General features: G+C 38.0%; 1 protein-coding gene across 2 annotated transcripts in view; it reads right to left on the bottom strand.

Moving 5' to 3' along the window:
- Positions 1–21,299, bottom strand: part of TMPRSS15 (transmembrane serine protease 15) — a gene marked incomplete at both ends in the record, with an annotated part of 140,544 nt that overhangs the window by 29,902 nt on the left and 89,343 nt on the right. For both annotated transcript variants that reach the window (XM_081234212.1, XM_081234213.1), the window contains 2 exons: positions 17,126–17,255; positions 18,602–18,712. In XM_081234212.1, the coding sequence (XP_081090338.1) occupies positions 17,126–17,255; positions 18,602–18,712 (241 nt within the window). The remainder of the gene's footprint in view (positions 1–17,125; positions 17,256–18,601; positions 18,713–21,299) is intronic.

Raw genomic sequence — 21,299 nt, 5'->3', positions numbered from 1 at the left:
GAACTGGAACAATGGAGCTTGTATTTAATGCCCCAGAATTTATCATCTTGCACTTTCATTTTATAAGCAGATAAACGTAACTCAAGCACACAAATCAATCACCATTCCTTTAATAAAATCTGAAATGGATTTACCAAAGGGAAAGTGAGTGTTGATACTATTATTGCTAAAGATTAAGATATTCCTTCCATGTGGGAAGAAGAATCATCTTATTTAAGGACTTATATAAAATATATTTTTTATAGCTCAGAAAACAAAACAGGCATAAAGACATCTAAAGAAAAGGAAAACACTAATCTGAAAAGATACATGCACCCCAAAGTTCATAGCAGCATTATTTACAATAGCCAAGATATGGAAGCAACCTATGTGCCCATCGACAGATGAATGGATAAATAAGATGTGGTATACACACACACACACACATACACACACACACACATACACGCTGGAATATTACTCAGCCATAAAAAAGAATGAAATCTTGTCATTTATGACAAAATGGATGGACCTAGAGGGTATCATGCTAAGCAAAATAAGTCAGACAGAGAAAGACAAATACTGGATGTTTTCTAAAAAACAAAACAAGTGAACAAATATAACAAAGTAGAAACAGACTCACAGATACAAAGAACAAACAGAGGTTTGTTCACAGATACAAAGAACAAACAGGGGTTGCCAGAGGGGAAATGGGTGGAAGGAGAGACAAAGAGGTAGATTAAGAGGTAGAAACTTCCTATTAATCTGTCTCATATCAATTTAATTTAGACCGGCCAGAAGTTATAGAACGGTAGAGGAAAATTTCTTCCTCCCCGACAGTGTGTAATCTATAAAAATATCCAATATGTTGTACACCTGAAATTAATATAATATTGTAAGTTAACTATACTTCAGTTAAAAATAAAAAGATCTCAAACGGCAGCAGAGGGTGTAGAAGGTCAGGAATGTTCTAGATCAGGAAGGACTTTACCACTGCAGGAATCTTTTAGTTAAGGACTCACACATTTAGGGAAGACAGGATATGGATCAAAATAGATTTTAGACGACTGAATTTTACCATCGATACAGCTTCTGGTACAATTCATCAACACTAATCTTTTTTTTTTTTTTTTTTTTTTTTTTGGTACGCGGGCTTCTCACTGCTGTGGCCTCTCCCGTTGTGGAGCACAGGCTCTGGACACGCAGGCTCTGCGGCCATGGCTCACGGGCCCAGCCGCTCCACGGCATGTGGGATCTTCCCGAACCGGGGCATGAACCCGTGTCCCCTGCATCGGCAGGCGGACTCTCAACCACTGCGCCACCAACACTAATCTTGACTTTTAGGAATATCAAGGAATGTCTATCCAATTTGAAGAGGCTCTAGTTGTGTTGACTTTGCATGAAGGCTCCAGAAACATCATTGGAATTGGTTGGTTAGTGTACCTCTTCACTGGGAGGGACAAGTTGGTGGATCCTAGTTACTCTCCAATCTCCCTTTTAGATGTCTGTCTTCTTTTACCACTTTTGGTTCATGTTCTCAGTATACTTATTCTGCTGAATGCCTATGTGTGTTGTATATTCTTCTAGGTAGTTTTCTATGTTCCTGGCTCTCCATGATGAAAGATTTTCCAGGTGTGTAATCCAGATAAGCAGCATTAGCTTCACTAGGGGCTAGTTGCAAATCGCCCAGCTCTATCCCAGATCCACCCAAAATTTGGAAACTCTGGGGGTGACGTCCAGTGATGAGTCTTTTAACAAAACTTCCAGGTGATTCTGATGCTTCCTAGTCGCAAACCACTGTCATAGTCAAATAAAATATCTAATTCTTTACTTGTTCAGGGGTCTGCTCATTGGCCTCCAAAGTGACTTCTAGTTACCTATCGTAATCTTACTATAAGCAATCTGTTTAAGCCACTGATAAAGTTAATTCATATATCAGGACCCACAAAACGGTGGTCACCCAGGGGCCTGGCCCACGTCACAACTCTAAACCTAAGTCAACCTACACTTACAGGAAGTGCTTCACTTCCTGAAATGTAGAAAGAAAATGTAACACTAGTCACAGTCTTCCAATTCAGGTTTGGCTAGCTCACTTTACCCTAGAAAATAGTACCTGGTAGTCTATATGTCTGTAAGGAAATCCCTGACCTTCATTGCCTCTTCTAATGTTCCATAAAACTCGCTGTTGCCCAAAATCCCTCAGGAATAGTGCTCCACTGCTTGTGAGGCACTGTACCCCCAATCTAGAGGCTGTTTACTCTTGAATAAAGGATGTCAAACTCGTTATTAAATTGTTTTAGTTTTGTCATTTGACAGCACTCATGACTACGTGGGGGGACATCTAGGAGAGTAATTCATTAAAAATATACATCAGAGTTGTGGATTTAAGCTTTCTATTATCTCTAGCTGTTTTTAGTCTATTGCTTAGCTGTCTTTTTAAAGACAGATCCTGAGGGGAAGCATTAATTTCTCTGGACACACAAAACAAAATTAAATTGAAAAAAATATTGAAAAATTATTTATAAACCAGTTTTTAATCTAGTATCTATTTATTACACACCTACCACTGGCATTGCACTGATGGGATTGGCAGTTAAATTTTTAACACACGCCTATTCTAGAAGAAAGACTAGAGGCAAAGCTTTAATAATAGACTATTTAGTAAACACTAAATGTGCTACCCAGGGATTCTGAAGTGCTGTTCCATAGTGATGTTTTCACTATCTGGCTGAGAAAAATAGAGATTATGTATACACGTGGAAAAAATGACACACATAAAGCTTGTATTCTAAGATCATGTTCTATATATGCAGCCTCAAACGTTATATGAGAAAAGACTGCAGTTAATGGTGTAGATATATTGTTTTGGGTTATTCAGAACAACTGGAAAAAAACATTCTTTGGAAAAAGATTTCTAAAGTATTCCCATAATTAAATTTTTTGTTGTAAATATTGGTATCAGCAGCCTAAGAGTGGTGTATAGAGGCCATCAGTTCATACAGATATTTCCAGGTGTCAGTGCTGGCTGTTAAAAGTTGGAATTTAATTGGAGACAGAGTACCTGCGTTTCAAATCCTTCCAAATCAAGCTCACCTTTTTCAGACTGAACACAATTTATTCCAGTTTGTATTCATAGTAAACAGAATATAAGCAGCAGATGTTTACGACAAACTAATTCTTATTTTAAGAAATGATGGAGACGATAAAGATATATTCAATATTTAAAATATTTTTGGCAAAATAAAAGGTTAGCAACGATATGTTAAGTCACCATTTATTATTTAGAAACAAAATCTAAGAACTGAAAAATTGAACGGTTGAGAATATATTCAAGGGATGATAGCTTTCTCCTGTCCTTATCTGTTTATATTTTAGAATATAGAAGCCTCCCTCCCCCTCCTCAAACAACAGGATTTAAGGGAATGGTGAAGATATTTTGGTTTGGGAAAAACCATAATATCTTGTTGTTTTTATGTAACAAACTTTAAGTGAAAAAAAAGGCTTTGACTAAAAAATAAAAACAAAAACAAAAACAAACAAATAAAATCTCCAACTCTGTTAACAGACCTTTATAGACTAAACAACTATGTTGCAGAAAATTTATTGGTAGATGATTCACAACTGACCAAAAGAGATTTTCTTAACCTTTATGTGTATAATTATATTCTCAGTAATTTCCTTGCCACATAAATCTCTCTGGGTTACAAAATACCCGTTTGAGTGTAAGTCAAAATAAAAGGTAAAGACAAAGAGATATCTCCTTAAATTGTATTAATAAAAATAAGTGACATTTCACATAAAAGAGTACCTTAATTCCCAATAATATGTTTTCAAATACTTAGTGGGATAAATCAGGAATGAATATTTTCCAAGCAAGCAATAATACAAACCTGTGTTTGTTGAAAACTTAGCCATGATTTTTTTTTTTTTACCCTTTTAATTATGTCCTACTTATAGTGGTCTTTTTAAACTCTCTAATTTTGTTTTGATCTACTGGGGGAAAATGTTTTCCAGAGAAGTTAAAATAGGCTAGAGTTGGAATGACACGCTGAGGAATCCCCTGGATTAAGTCAGAGATGACCCTCATAGGGTATTTAAACCTGGTTGCAGTAGGAAAAAAAATGTTTGTTTGTTTGTTTTTACTTTGTTTTTAACACCAGATGAAATCAAACTGCCAAACTTTGGAGATGTTTTGTACAATTTCTATGTTTTCTACTGAAACAAGTACACAAAGTTCCATGGGTTCCTTTGAAATGGGAGGACTTACTTATCAGAATCACGGGGGCTTCTTTAAAGAACCAAGACCTCTGGGCCTCATTCTAGCCAAAATTCCAGCCTGGGTTCTATGGAGGCCCTAGTAGTTCATGGTAACCCATAGGGGGCTTATATTTGGAGGAGAAATAATGACATCTTTATTTTTACTAACCTTTAATTGAAATATAGTCTTTTCTTCTGATACAAATTCAGGTGACTAACCACAATATTATTAGAAACACCTAAATACTTTTGCCAACAAAATAAATTGCAGATATCTTCAGATCACACTGCAGTTACTGTATAAATATAAAAATATCATTTATGTTCATTTTTTAATTACTTTCTGCTTTATAACAAAGTGAATCAGTCATACATATACATCTGTTCCCATATCTCTGCACTCTTGCGTCTCCCTCCCTCCCACCCTCCCTATCCCACCCCTCCAGGCGGTCACAAGGCACCGAGCTGATCTCCCTGTGCTATGCGGCTGCTTCCCACTATCTATCTACCTTACATTTGGCAGTGTATATATGTCCATGCCTCTCTCTCGCTTTGTCACAGCTTACCCTTCCCCCTCTCCATATCCTCAAGTCCATTCTCAAGTAGGTCTGTGTCTTTATTCCTGTATTACACCTAGGTTCTTCATGACATTTTGTTTTCTTAAATTTCATATATATGTGTTAGCATACGGTATGTGTCTTTCTCTTTCTGACTTATTTCACTCTGTATGACAGACTCTAGGTCTATCCACCTCATTACAAATAGCTCAATTTCGTTTCTTTTTATGGCTGAGTAATATTCCATTGTATATATGTGCCACATCTTCTTTATCCATTCATCCGATGATGGACACATAGGTTGTTTCTATCTCCGGGCTATTGTGAATAGAGCTGAAATGAACATTTTGGTACATGACACTTTTTGAATTATGGTTTTCTCAGGGTATATGCCCAGTAGTGGGATTGCTGGGTCATATGGTAGTTCTATTTGTAGTATTTTAAGGAAATTCCATACTGTTCTCCATAGTGGCTGTACCAGTTCACATTCCCACCAGCAGTGCAAGAGTGTTCGCTTTTCTCCACACCCTCTCCAGCATTTACTGTTTCTAGATTTCTTGATAATGGCCATTCTGACTGGTGTGAGATGATATCTCATTGTAGTTTTGATTTGCATTTCTCTAATGATTAATGATGTTGAGCATTCTTTCATGTGTTTGCTGGCAGTCTGTATATCTTCTTTGGAGAAATGTCTGTTTAAGTCTTCTGCCCATTTATGGATTGGGTTGTTTGCTTTTTCGCTATGGAGCTGCATGAACTGCTTATAAATTTTGGAGATTAATCCTTTGTCAGTTGCTTCATTTGCAAATATTTTCTCCCATTCTGAGGGTTGTCTTTTGGTCTTGTTTATGGTTTCCTTTGCTGTGCAAAAGCTTTGAAGTTTCATTAGGTCCCATTTGTTTATTTATTTTTTTATTTCCATTTCTCTAGGAGGTTGGTCCAAAAGGATCTTGTTGTGATTTATGTCATAGAGTGTTCTGCCTATGTTTTCCTCTAAGAGTTTGATCATTTCTGGCCCTACATTTAGGTGTTTATTCCATTTTGAGCTTATTTTTGTGTATCGTGTTAGGGAATGATCTAATCTCATACTTTTACATGTTCCTGTCCATTTTTCCCAGCAACACTTATTGAAGAGGCTGTCCTTTCTCCACTGTATATTCCTGCCTCCTTTATCAAAATAAGTTGACCATATGTGTGTGGGTTTATCTCTGGGCTTTCTATCCTGTTCCATTGATCTATCTTTCTATTTCTGTGCCAGTATCACACTGTCTTGATTACTGTAGCTTTGTAGTATAGTCTGAAGTCAGGGAGTCTGATTCCTCCAGCTCTGTTTTTAGTTCTCAAGATTGCTTTTGGTATTCAGGGTCTTCTGTTTTTCCAAACAAATTTGAAATTTTTGTTCTAGTTCTGTGAAAAATGCCAGTGGTAGTTTGATAGGGATTGCATTGAATCGGTAGATTGCTTTAGGTAGTAGAGTCATTTTCAAAATATTGATTCTTCCAATCCAGGAACATGGTATATCTCTGCATCTATTTGTATCAACTTTAATTTCTTTCATCAGTGTCTTATAATTTTCTGCATACAGGTCTTTTGCCTCCTTAGGTAGGTTTATTCCTACATATTTTATTCTTTTTTTTGCAGTGGTAAATGGGAGTGTTTTCTTGATTTCACTTTCAGATTTTTCATCATTAGTGTACAGGAATGCCAGAGATTTCTGTGCATTAATTCTGTATCCTGCTACTTTACCAAATTCATTGATGAGCCCTAGTAGTTTTCTGGTAGCATCTTTAGGATTCTCTATGTGTAGTATCATGTCATCTGCAAACAGTGACAGCTTTACTTCTTCTTTTCCAATTTGGATTCCTTTTATTTCCTTTTCTTCTCTGATTGCTGTGGCCTAAACTTCCAAAACTAAGTTGAATAAGAGGGTGAGAGTGAGCAGCCTTGTCTTGTTCCTGATCTTAGTGGAAATGGTTTCAGTTTTTCACCATTGAGGACGATGCTGGCTGTGGGTTTGTCATATATGGCCTTTTTTATATTGAAGAAAGATCCCTCTATGCCTACTTTCTGCAGGGTTTTTATCATAAATGGTTGTTGAATTTTGTCGAAAGCTTTCTCTGCATCTATTGAGATGATCATATGGTTTTTCTCCTTCAATTTGTTAATATGGTGTATCACGTTGATTGCCTAGCATATATTGAAGAATCCTTGCATTCCTGGAATATACCCCACTTGATCATGTTGTAAGATCCTTTTAATGTGCTGTTGGATTCTGTTTGCTAGTATTTTGTTGAGGATTTTTGCATCTATGTTCATCAGTGATATTGGCCTGTAGTTTTCTTTCTTTGTGACATCCTTGCCTGGTTTAGGTATCAAGGTGATGGTGGCATCGTAGAATGAGTTTCAGAGTGTTCCTCCCTCTGCTATATTTTGGAAGAGTTTGAGAAGGATGGGTGTTAGCTCCTCTCTAAATGTTTGATAGAATTCGCCTGTGAAGCTTTCTGGTCCTGGGCTTTTGTTTATTGGAAGATTTAAATCACAGTTTCAATTTCAGTGCTTGTGATTGGTCTATTCATATTTTCTATTTCTTCCTGATTCAGTCTTGGCAGGTTGTGCATTACTAAGAATTTGTCCATTTCTTTCAGGTTCATTTTATTGGCATAGAGTTGCTTGTAGTAAACTCTCATGATCTTTTGTATTTCTGCAGTGTCAGTTGTTACTTCTTTTTCATTTCTAATTCTATTGATTTGAGTCTTCTCCCTTTTTTTCTTGATGAGTCTGGCTAATGGTTTATGAATTTTGTTTATCTTCTCGAAGAACCAGCTTTTAGTTTTATTGATCTTGCTATCATTTCCTTCATTTGTTTTTCATTTATTTCTGATCTGATCTTTATGATTTCTTTACTTCTGCTAACTTTGGGGGTTTTTTGTTCTTCTTTCTCTAATTGCTTTAGGTGCTGGGTCAGGTTGTTTACTCAAGATATTTCCTGTTTCTTAAGGTGGGATTGTGTTGCTATAAACTTTCCCCTTAGAAGTGCTTTTGCTACGTCGAATAGATTTTGGGCCGTCGTGTGTCCATCGTCATTTGTTTCTAGGTATTTTTTAATTTCCTCTTTGATTTCTTCAGTGATCACTTCGTTATTAAGTAGTGTACTGTTTAGCCTCCATGTGTTTGTATGTTTTACAGATCTTCTCCTGTAATTGATATCTTGTCTCATAGTGTTGTGGTTGGAAAAGATACTTGATACAATTTCAATTTTCTTAAATTTACCAAGGCTTGATTTGTGACCAAAGATATGATCTATTCTGGAGAATGTTCCATGAGCACTTGAGAAAAATGTGTATTCTGTTGTTTTTGGTTGGAATGTCCTGTAAATATCAATTAAGTCCATCTTGTTTAATGTATCATTTAAAGCTTGTGTTTCCTTATTTATTTCATTTTGGATGATCTGTCCATTGGTGACAGTGGAGTCTTGAAGTCCCCTACTATGAGTGTGTCACTGTCGATTTCCCCTTTTATGGTTGTTAGTATTTGCCTTATGTATTGAGGTGCTCCTATGTTGGGTGCATAAATATTTACAATTGTTATATCTTCTTCTTGGATTGATCCCTTGATCATTATGTAGTGTCCTTCTTTGTATCTTCTGATAGTCTTTATTTTAAAGTGCATTTTGTCTGATATAAGTATTGCTACTCCAGCTTTCTTTTGATTTCCATTTGCATGGAATATCTTTTTCCATCCCCTTACTTTCAGTCTGTATGTGTCTCTAGGTCTGAAGTGAGTTTCTTGTAGACAGCATATATATAGGTCTTGCTTTTGTATCCATTCAGCCACTCTGTGTCTTTTGGTGGGAGCATTTAGTCCATTTTCATTTAAGGTAATTATCGATATGTATGTTCCTATTCCCATTTCCTTAATTGTTTTGGGTTCATTATTGTAGGTCTTTTCCTTCTCTTGTGTTTCTTGCCTTGAGAAGTTCCTTTAGCATTTGTTGTAAAGCTGTTTTGGTGGTGCTGAACTCTCTCAGCTTTTGCTTGTCTGTAAAGGTTTTAATTTCTCCATCAAATCTGAATGAGATCCTTGCTGGATAGAGTAATCTTGGTTGCAGGTGTTTCTCCTTCATCACTTTAAATATGTCCTGCTACCTCCTTCTGGCTTTCAGAGTTTCTGCTGAGAGATCAGCTGTTAAACTGATGGGGATTCCCTTGTGTGTTATTTGTTGTTTTTCTCTTGCTGCTTCTAATATGTTTTCTTTGTGTTTAATTTTGACAGTTTGATTATTATGTGTCTTGGCATATTTCTCCTTGGATTTATTCTGTATGGGACTCTCTGTGCCTCCTGGACTTGATTAACTATTTCCTTTCCCATATTAGGGAAGTTTTCAACTATAATCTTTTCAAATATTTTCTGAGTCCCTTTCTTTTTGTCTTCTTCTTCTGGAACCCCTATAATTCGAATGTTGGTGCGTTTAATGTTGTCCCAGAGGTCTCTGAGACTGTCCTCCGTTCTTTTCATTCTTTTTTCTTTTTTCTGCTCTGCGGCAGTTATTTCCACTGTTTTATCTTCCACCTCACTTATCCATTCTTCTGCCTCAGTATTCTGCTATTGTTCCCACCTAGAGTATTTTTCCTTTTATTTATTGTGTTTCTAATCGTTGCTTGATTCATCTTTAGTTCTTCTAGGTCTTTGTTAACTGTTTCTTGCATTTTGTCTATTCTATTTCTAAGATTTTGGATCATGTTTACTATCATTATTCTGAATTCTTTTTCAGGTAGACTGCCTATTTCCTCTTCATTTGTTACATCTGGTGGGTTTTTATCTTGCTCCTTCACCTGCTGTGTGTTTTTCTGTCTTCTCATTTTGCTTATCTTACTGTGTTTGGGGTCTCCTTTTTGCAGGCTGCTGGTTCGTAGTTCCCGTTGTTTTTGGTGTCCGTCCCCAGTGGCTAGGGTTGGTTCAGTGGGTTGTGTAGGCTTCCTGATGGAGGGGACTAGTGCCTGTGTTCTGGTGAATGAGGCTCGATCTTGTGTTTCTGGTGTACATGTCCACATCTGGTGGTGTGTTTTGGGGTGTCCGTGGCCTTATTATGTTTTTAGTCAGCCTCTCTGCTAATGGGTGGCGTTGTGTTCCTGTCTTGCTAGTTGCTTTACATAGGGTGATCAGCCTGGTAGCTTGCTGGTCGTTGAGTGAAGCTGGGTGCTGGTTTTGAGATGGAGATCTCTGGGAGGTCTTCAGTGTTTGATATTATGTGGATCTGGGAGGCCTCTTGTGGACCAGTGTCCTGAAGTTGGGTCTCCCAATTCAGAGGCACAGCACTGACTCCTGGCTGCAGCACCAAGAGCCTTTCATGCAGTAGGCTCAGAATAAAAGGGAGAAAAATTAGAAAGAAAGAATTAGTAGACTAAAGAAAGAGAGAGAGAAAGAAAGAAAGAAAGAAAGAAAGAAAGAAAGAAAGGAGGGAGGGAGGAAGGAAAGAAAGAAAGAAAGGAGGGGGAAAGGAGGGAGGGAGGAAGGAAGGAATGAAAGAAAGAAAGAAAGAAGGGGGGAGGGGGGAAGGAGTTAGGGAGGATGGAGGGAAGGTAGGAAAAAGAGAAAGAAAAAGTAAAATAGAATAAAGTATGATAAAATATAATAGCATTATTAAAATGAAAAAGTAATTATTAAAAAAAGAAAAAGAAAAAACAGACGGATAGAACCCTGGGACAAATGGTGGAAGCAAAGCTATACAGAGAAAATCTCACAGAGAAGCATACACATGCACATTCACAAAAAGAGAACAAGGGGAAAAATATCGTAAATCTTGCTCTCAAAGTCCACCTCCTCAATTTTGGATAATTCATTGTAAAAAGAGGAAAAGGGGAAAAACTCTTAAATCTTGTTCTCAAAGTCCACCTCCTCAATTTGGGATGATTTGTTGTCTATTCATGTATTCCACAGATGCAGTGTCCTTCAAGTTGATTGTGGAGCTTTAATCCACTGCTTCTGAGGCTGCTGGGAGAGACTTCCCTTTCTCTTCTTTATTCTCACAGCTCCTGGGTCTCAGCTTTGGATTTGGCCCCGTCTCTATGTGTAGGTCGCCGGAAGAGGTCTGTTCTTTGCTCAGACAGGACGGGGTTAAAGGAGCATCTGCTTCGGGGGCTCTGGCTCACTCAGGCCGGGGGGAGGGAGGGAGGGAGGGGTACGGAGTGCGGGGCAGGCCTGCGGCGGCAGAGGCTGGCGTGACGTTGCACCAGCCCGAGGCGTGCCGTGCGCTCTCCCAGGGAAGCCGTCCCTGGGTCCCGGGACCCCGGCAGTGACGGGCTGCACAGGCTCCCCGGAAAGGGGGCATGGAGAGTGACCTGCACTCGCACACAGGCCTCTTGGCGGCGGCAGCAGCAGCCCCAGCGTCCCACACCCGTCTCTGGGGTCCACGCTTTTAGCCGCGGCTCGCGCCCGTCTCTGGAGCTCCTTTAAGCAGTGCTCTCAATCCCCTCTCCTCGCGCACCAGGAAACAAAGAGGGAAGAAAAAGTCTCTTGCCTCTTCGGCAGCTCCAGACTTTTTCCCGGACTCCCTCCCATCCAGCCGTGGTGCACTAACCCCTTCAGGCTGTGTTCACGTCGCCAGCCCCAGTCCTCTCCCTGCGCTCAGACTGAAACCCGATACCCGAGCCTCAGCTCCCAGCCCCGCCTGCCCCGGCGGCCGAGCAGACAAGCCTCTTGGGCTGGTGAGTGCCTGAGGGCACCGATCCTCTGTGCGGGAATCTCTCCGCTTTGCCCTCCGCACTCCTGTTGCTGTGCTCTCCTCCGTGGCTCTGAAGCTTTCCCCCTCCGCCACCCGCAGTCTCCGCCCGCGAAGGGGCTCCTAGTGTGTGGAAACCTTTCCTCCTTCACGGCTCCCTCCCACTGGTGCAGGTCCCGTCCCTATCCTTTTGTCTCTGTTTATTCTTTTTACTTTTGCCCTACCCAGTTACGTGGGGGAGTTTCTTGCCTTTTGGGGGGTCTGAGGTCTTCTGTCAGCGTTCAGTAGGTGTTCTGTAGGGGTTGTTCCATGTGTAGATGAATTTCTGATGTATCTGTGGGGAGGGAGGTGATCTCCGTGTCTTACTCTTCCGCCATCTTCCCCACCTCCTATGCTCACATTTGATAGTACAATAATCATTGGAATCACCAATATATCTTATTTACTATGTTAATAAATAAATATATAATACCACACTGTATTTTTAATACTTAGATAATTTTTTTCAATGTAATGAATTTGTTTTGTAATTATGTGTATTTTACTTTATGCAAAAATATGAGCTTAAGAAGAGGTTGGCAAGTTTCACCAGACTGCCAAAAATGCCCATGACACACACAAAAGAAGATTAAAGACATCTACCCTAGATAGTGGTTCTCAAACTTCAGTGAACAGCAGAATCACCTGAAGAGCTATTCATACACAGATTGCTGTGCCCTGCTCTAGACTTTCACATGAGTGGGTCTGAGGTGGCCGTTCCAGAATATGTATGCATCTGTATACATGCATCCCAGGTGTTGCAGATGCTGCTAATTTGCTTCTTTTTTAAAAAAATTCATTTTATTGAAGTATAGTTGATTTACAATGTTGTGTTAATTTCTGCTGTACAGCAAAGTGATTCAGTTACTAATGTGCTTCTAAAATCACACTGAGAAACACTGACCTAGACCACCCTGAATCTGAATGTCTGGGACCATGACCAGGTGACTGTAACGCATCACCAGGTTTGGGAGCTGCTGATCTAGCTTCTGGATTACAAATCAGTGGTTCAGTGGTATGCTTGCTTTCATGCCCTTGCCCATAGCAGATGTAATTACCTAGCCACTGTGTTTTCCCCAGCCCTGTTAGATAATAAGCCTAAGACGAATCTTAGGAAGTTACACAGTTACAGTAGTTTGCTATTATTTTCTCTTTACTTATTTTTAATTAATGCATTTCTAATTCTAAAACAGGAAAAAAACGCTTCAGAGTTATAAATTGCAATTCTGGTAAATGATGAGCTTTTTAGCTAGGTCAGTTAAACCAAGTAAAATAAAATTTCTTTTCACCCCCTCCCCCCAGCGCCCCTACCTGACCAGCTCACTGCCTCACTCATCCCACGCTAGGGACATAGCTAAGACTAAAATTAAAATTTCCTTTGCTGTTGGACTTGTAAATTAAAATTTATAAATAACAGAAAACATTAATTATTTTTGTGTCAAGTTAGCAAATAAAAAGAAATCATTTAAAGTTGAATGTAGTAGTTATATTTTTTCTATTAATTCCTATATCTAATCTTTGTTGTTGTTCTATGTTAAGGCTTTTTCCCACATAGTTGAAAATTTGGGAACACTGACAGAAAATATAGTCAAGAAGAGGAACATTATTTTTCTACCAATTTCTTAAATTAATAGGAAACACAGGTTCTATTTTCAGTTTTCCAGGAATCTATTTTTAGTGCTAAATTGTGAATACAAATTTGCTGTAGTGCTTACAAAGGAAATTAAATAATCATGCTCTATTTATTTGGCAGGTTAACTTAAAAAAAGTTACCCCTCACCACCCCCCTGTCAAATTTTTGAAACACCTCTGAAATGGAAGAACATTGAAGTAATTCCGTTTCTTATTTGGGGTTTCAGAATGAGAGGCTCAACTTGATGTTTTTGACATTTGAACTGAAGGTATCTAACCAGGACTATTATGTGATTTAAAAATTAACACCAGATCCTCATAGGGCTGCCTCATGGGGATACATATAACTAACTCTATTTTTAAAGCATTAGTATTTCCTGAATTTTGTAGAGCTGTACAAACCTGATGACTTCTCATTTTTAATCGCTTAGCAGGGCAAAACACCTGCATAGTTCATTTACTGGGTTAGTAAGAGGGTAGTGTGCTTTCCTAAGAAATACCATTTTAAAAATCACTACTCTAACTTTCCTTAACATTTATTCTTGCATCAGTATAAAATGTTTTCCTTCAAACTTTGATCAGAGACATGAAAATGTTGTTCAAAGTACTTTTTACTTATGCAGCTATCAATGGCAGGGAATGAAAATGTTTCATTTAGAAAAGGAAAGGGTGATGAAATCTGCCTCATATGATTTACTAGAATCTGTGGGGAATTGCATTTTGTACCCTATCTGAATAAATAATCTTGAGAGACTACAGTGCCTTTTTAATACATTGACTCCTAAATTACTTCCCACTGTACCAAATACATCATTTTAAACTCGCCAAGTTTTCTTTCATTACCATGCACCACTCTAGACAAATTCTCATTAAGGCTCTAACTTTCTTTCAATTACTAGAGCACTATGGAGACTATTTAATAAGTGCAGGTCCAAAGATTAAAGTCTTTGCAGAGATTACCTGACTCATTTCTGAAGAAAACAAGCGCCTGACCTTCACGAAAAATATTGTATCCAAGAGTGGGATGTACTACTCGCTTTTCACACACTAAAAAAATCTAGTTGTCTGTCCCTGTCTCCATCTGGAAGGACTGTGAGTCATTAGAAATGAGGTCAGTGAACTAGAGAGTAAAATCTGGTTTGGGGGAAAAACATGTAAATAAATAGTTGTGTGGAATTGGCTGTCATCCACACAGCTCAGGCCATTTTCTAGAAAGCCTTTCCTGACATGCCCAAATTGAGTATAGGTTCTCCTATAGCATATTGTATTTATCACATTATCTTATAATTCTTTTTTTTTTAACATCTTTATTGGAGTATAATTGCTTTACAATGGTGTGTTAGTTTCTGCTTTATAACAAAGTGAATCAGGTTATTTATGTGCCTATCTCCAGCACATAAGCATTTTAGAAAAAACTATGTCTCATTCATCTGAAGACCAGGCACCAATATCATTACCAATGCTTAGATTTCCGATATGGGAGTAAATAAAATAATATATTTATATTGACAACTATTAAAAAATAATAAAGATAAATGTTTCCTTTCCAATATGTTCTCTCATGCAACTGAAGGAATCAGCATTATGTAATCACCCAACAAATTTTATTCAAATGCATTCAAAATATTTCTGCCAAAGAAGATATCAATCACTTTGATCTTTGTAAATGATTCACCTTAACCCCTATCTATCCTCGACGAAACAATTCAGCTAAGATTCAGAAACCACAGTGGAAAGAACACCTGTGTTTATAAGCATATAGTGATGCTTAGGTGATGAATTGGGACTCAAGCTCCTGTGTAGTAAAAGCCCAATCATCCAGGGAATTTAGATTCATCAATAGTGGACACAAGGTCAAGTAACCCATCTCCTCAGCCTAAATTTTACGAAGTTTCTGAGTCTATAAAATAGCTCCTCAGCATTACTGGCAAGTTTAGTAGTGGAAGCAAAGGACTTCCTAAGGTCTCACCTGCATGAGCTTGCTATTGAACTAAAATCAACACTAAAGTAGGAACCTGGAGTCAGCGCCACTTATCCAGTGCTTTACTTGAAGTGGGGATAAACAATTATCCGTTTCAATGTTTTGTTGATTCTTCATCAAAAAACATTATTTCCCCTAACCTACCCTCCTCCAAGACTCTTTATGTCTCAAAGCTCCCCAGGTTAAAAGGGTTTTTGTTAGAACATAAACTATAATGTATAATAAAAGGGATACATATATATAAATTGCAAGGTTTCCAAATAATACCCATAAACCAAATTGATGATTATTTACATGATGGATGGTAAAACTCTCTTCCTCCATTTGAATTTGATAGGAACTGCCTTCCTGATGAGGATGACATCACTTGCATGAGACTTGGAGCTGGGGAGTTCCCATTCTGAAGGAACAGCATTTCAGGAGGTAAAAGGAGCTGAAAGCTCTCAATCCAACTAGTAGTTATCCAACTTCTAGTATCCAAGAAGTTATAGAGCATTTCTGACACTCTGACTGGGACCTCAACACATTTTCCTATTGTAAAATATCTCTATGTGGTGGTTAGGTGCTATTTTTGGCACTGGTAATCAATATAACTCTCCAAGTCTACTAGAAATTAAACACTGCACTAACATTATTTCTAGTGGAAAATATGTTTTGGGTTAAAAAATAGACATTTTGAAATAAATTTCAAAAATCTGTGTATAGCATGATGACTCTATGAATTATTAATCAGAAAGAAGGGTCCCTTAAGAGGAAAGTAATCAATTACCTTTGATTTTGATGAACTAGAAATAGCTGAGATAACTTGGAAATGCTGGGAGTATAGGTGGATGTGGACTTAAATTATTTTCCTTTGTAACTTTGTGTAATCTTCTAAAATAAATTAGAAAACAATTCTGCAGTTCAAGGCAGAAAGGAAATTATAATGATTTATAACTGGCAAATGTACACTTTTGGCATACATTTATTTAGCTAGAAATATTTATATTTATATTTAAATATATACTTATATATAAAGAATAACTTATTGCTTCAACAAATATTTTTTAGCACGTGTATTTTTAAACAAGGATAAGTCTAGATATTAGCAATGCAATAATGGATAAAATAGACATGGGTCTTACATTTATAGACTTCTTAGTTTACAGGCCAACCTGGTAAATAATATAGTGCTATGAGTGATAAATAGCCATATGTGACCCAATATGGTTAAATCTCTCAAATCATGAATACCAAAGGATCAGAATGGTGAATTAGAGTTGACAGATTATACAGCTTAAATGAAGTAAATTATTACTATTTATCACCCACCATTTTTCACCTCATCACTTTTGAGACTGATGGGAAGGTAAAAAATGAATATGGTGAACTTATATATTTGATGTAATATATTATGATATTAAACTGGGATGTAAAGTAAATTTTTGGTGAGTCATTAATATGGAATTGTCACTTGAATTAAGTCTTGTAATTTTGCATATTCTTTCTCACAATAATTATACTGATACAAATCTTCTGAAAGAACTATTATGAACATGTCGCAAAGATACAGCAAAAGCATGTTCTCTGCATTACTCTTGTGATTACTTATATACATTATAATATAGCATAAAATGGAATATTTCCTTTTCTTAAAAATAATAATCTACAGAAAATATTTAATGACATGAGAAATGTTCATGTGTAAGTAGGCTACAAGACAGAACATGATATGGTATTTTGTATGACTTTGTGATATACTATTTCTATATACTTATATTTATGTAATATTTATTAAAAGGTTATTAGCTGTGGTTGTTGTTTGAAAATGGGGTTAGGCAAGATTGTGATTTTTTCCTTTTGATCATGTATATTTTCTAAATTCATAATTTCCATAAATTTTAAATTTCTTAATAAACCCAATTTGAAACCCATAAAAAAGCTTGAGAATAATTTAAGAGAGAGCTGGGTAGAATTACTTACCCTAGTCCCAGCAGCTGACAAACATCATTTGAAATCTGGGTCGTCCAGTTCTCAGCACAAGCTACATGCCATATGCTCTGGATTCTGAACTGCACCAAACCACGGTTTGTCGTGCCATTGAAGAGACGCACTAAAGAGATTAGATCATACATAGGGTCATTGTGACCTAAGTTGATAAAAGAAAATGATGGACTCTAAACTAAACATGCAATGTTCTTAACGTTTAGAGTTTAGGGATTGATAGTATGTAATTTTTCGTAACAGTATGCTGGAAGTCTTAAGTTGAAAAAGATAAATTCGGTAGACTTAATTTTGCTCTTTCATATGACTATAAAAAGGGAAAGGGCAGAGATATGCAAGTTCACTGCATAGCAGTACAGCAAATAAACAGAAAATAAAGCTTTTTGAAGAGAATATCTTACAAATGTGTTCTCTAAAAGAAGGAAAACTCAAGTTCAGGAATAACTGTAAGCATTTTTTTTTTCCTACGTCTTTCTCCAGAAGCTATTTTCTTTGCCCTTATTCTTTTGCTGTTTGGTTTCCATCATCTTCCCCTCCATCTTACAACCATTTTGGATAGAGTGTTAAGGTCATTAGTGGCTACGTGGGGATTGGGTTAAGCTAAGCTAGTTTATCAAACAGATAAAATATCACCCATCATAGTTTTACCCACAGACACCATATTGTAATTCGGTAAGTGAATGTTACGTTTACATTTTTTCCCTATTATAAAAAGAATAACAGCATGGACTTTAGAATTAGACAGACTTAGGCTGGAAACACAGCTCTAGCCCTTGCTAGGTGTATGATCTTTGGCAGCCCCTTAACTCCTCCAAGCCGCAGCTTTCTCATGACTGAAATAGAGTGAATTCTAATTACGTTAAGATCGTTTTACAGCACTTAGTTACAGTGCCTGACACATCATAAATAGCATTAAATATGTGCTCTGAAGTAAAAGAAACACAGAGTAAAAGTAGCCATTACTCCTAATGTGATAGAGATCTGGAGTGGGGCTGGACAGGAGTCACAGGCAGGAGGAGTAGTAGATACTGAAGAATCAAGCATGTGAAGGAACAAGTCTAAGAAAGATAGTTATAAATGAGCATGAGGGTGCCTCTGTGTGTAGGCAATGTACAGAGTATAACAGTTAATAAGAGTGATGCTAGAGTGCCTGTTGTGGGCTGTTGTCTCTCTGTGGTATTTTATGCTTTTTACCTGAAGATGGGCTGTCCTAAACTTAAAGTTATTGAATGTAGCCAAGTTTAAACAAACAAACAGAAACAGAGTTTGCATGTTAGCTTTTGTTCTAACCAGAGTGGTGACAGTGGTGCTGAAATCACTGGGAGATCATAACCATAACCTCAGAGGACCAAAATATGTCCTAATAAATATAGTCATAATCTTCCTTTCACATCCGTAGAATCCGAATGTAGAGGTTAAGCTGATAAAAAGTATTTTCCTAAAAATAAAACGTACCACAATGTGCTTCATCTGAGCCATCCTTACAGTGTGGAAAACTGTCACAGAGATTCACCAGCGGGACACACTCTCCATTCTTACACTGAAAATTGTCTTCCTTGCAGGGCTCTGTGGGGAAAAAATATGTACTCTATAGGATAAAGAAATGATAAATAGACAGTTCTAGAGTACCAATCCCATGCCTGCCCCTTTAAACATCCTGTTATTTGCCACTGTGCATAGTTAAAGCTGGATTTGGTATTGACTATGACTACACACTTACTGCTCAGAATGTTTCTGCAATAGTTCTGTCAAAGCCAGAGGCATGGCTTAAGAAGAGCTTGTATAGGGGCTTCCCTGGTGGCGCAGTGATTGAGAGTCCACCTGCCGATGCAGGGGACGCGGGTTCGAGCCCCGGTCCGGGGGTGGGTCCCGCATGCCACCGAGCGGCTGGTCCCGTGAGCCATGGCCCCTGAACCTGCACGTCCGGAGCCTGTGCTCCACGACAGGAGAGGCCACAACAGTGAGAGGCCCACATACCGCAAAACAAAACAAAACAAAACAAAAAGAGCGTGTATAAAACCTTAAGCATCTCCTCTGCAGCAGAGGGCAGGGCAGTTCCAAGAGATGGCCTAGAGGTTTTGGACATACCTCTCCGGCACCATCTCTGTGAGTCTCACATTCTTCAAACCCAAATGAACATATTGGGCTGGCCAAAAAGTTCGTTCATAAGCTGTTATGGGAAAACCCGAACAAACTTTTTGGCCAACCCAATACAAGTAACAACCACTGGCATGTTACACTAGCATAGAGAGATCTCTTGGTTTTACCATCCAAATGACACCTCCAAACCTTTATTATATAGAAATGTGGAAGGGGCCTTTTGGTGGGATCAAAGTTGGACCAGGCTGGAAGCAGTGAGCTTGATGAAAACGTGATGAGATGGGAAAACGTCATCTAAAGAAATGGAACCTGCAATAGTAGGAATTTGAAGGGAGGTAGGAATGGAGAGCCAAACAAGAAAAGCAGGGTTGGAGTCATGGGAATGTGCTTGGACATTAAGAAACAGAAGGAAAATGAAGAGGCTGGACAAGGAAGGAGCTGAGTAGATCCGGTAGTTTTTTTCCAGAATTTGAGTTGTGCAGAAAGATGTCTACTTGAAATACTCATTGTTTAAAAGGAGTGAGAACTATATTTCCTGTAAATGTTTGTTTAAATCTTAAGGACTTTTGCCCTGGGAGAGTCTTCGTCTCACTGGAAAAGAGGGGTTTGCTTTCCTCAAGTTGTTTTCTGATTATGACTTGGGAGGGGTAGCTACATCCTGATATTAGGATCTCTGTTGGGGCCACACGGGATTTGGACCCTCTGAGAAAGGAAATAGTAGTTGGGTATGGAGAAGCTTGAAGTTTCTTCCCCTAGTGGTGCATGAACAATAATAATGGGTAAGAAAAAGCACTTGAAAAAAAAAAGGAACAGGGAAACCTGTATTTTAAAAGCTATTAGTGAATATTAATTATTGACTACTATACTGTACTGCTTTCATAGATACACGATTCATGTTAAAATGGTTTCAAAAACAGATGGTACTGGTCTCCATAGAGACTATCTCAATTTATGCTGACCAAATGTAATGACAACTGAAAGGAATAATTTCTGTTGCTTTAGAATCTAGGTTGTAGCCCCAAATCTGTGAGCATTGACAAATACTGTTATGTTCTACAGAGAGGTACTAAATGTAGCCATACTAATACTTTAAAAATTATCAAAACTAGTCCAGTGACTATAAATTTCTAGCTATCACCTATTTCCAGCTATGAAAAAGAGGGTTCGAGCTTTTTTCTAGAAAAAGACTAAATAAGGGTCTTAAGGAAGAGTGTTTTCACATGCAAGATGAGAGGAAGTTGCCATCCAGCAAACCAAGTGAAGGATGCCCCAAGAGAACCAATTCATACTGGGTTGCCTTAAAGAAGAGAGGCCATCTCACTCCCCAGCTGAAAGTTTATTACACTGCAGAGTCATAAGGGCTAGTGCTTAGACAGGGCCAGGGCTTACACAGGACTAGTGCAGGGACTTTCAGATACTTTTTTCAGCTGGGACCACAGTAAAAATACATATTTTAAAACATACTCTAGGGCACACCCCAATGTATATATGTGTGTGTATGAGTGTGTGTGCATGTAACTAAATTAAAATTTACTCTTACTTTGTTCTGTTATTTCTATTCTATTCTATTCCATTCCATCCCATCCCATCCCATTCTATTCTATTCTATTCTATTCTATTCTATTCTATTCCATCCATTTTGCTCCATAGCAAAGAATGCTGGCCAAAACTCAATAAATTGATTTCATGATACACTTTTTGAAAAATACCAGACTAAACTGAAGTATAGTGAAAAATTTCATGGGAGATGGTAACTTTAGTGTCCTAAATTTTGTGGGTAGATAGCTATATAAATAAAGATTAGTATTCACTTCCTGTGTAATGAATTTAGAAGCCAGACATTTGGCTGAAACTTTCCTTGATGATAGTTAGGTGTAAGGGAGAGGGTGGCAGTAGAAAAAACCTGCATTTTCTCCATGTGCAAGGCAGTGCATGAGTTTTCTTTTGGCCACATGGACACTTAGAAAGATAATTGAGTGACAGCTGCCTGTCAGGACAAGCTGGTTCTAGCACAAATACGTGCGGGAATGAAGCCTGGCTGGTGGGGATTAGG

Source organism: Mesoplodon bidens, assembly GCF_964165515.1.
Source record: "Mesoplodon bidens genome assembly, chromosome: 5".
NCBI classification, from domain to species: domain Eukaryota; kingdom Metazoa; phylum Chordata; class Mammalia; order Artiodactyla; family Ziphiidae; genus Mesoplodon; species Mesoplodon bidens.
This window is presented reverse-complemented; position numbering and strand designations above follow the sequence as displayed.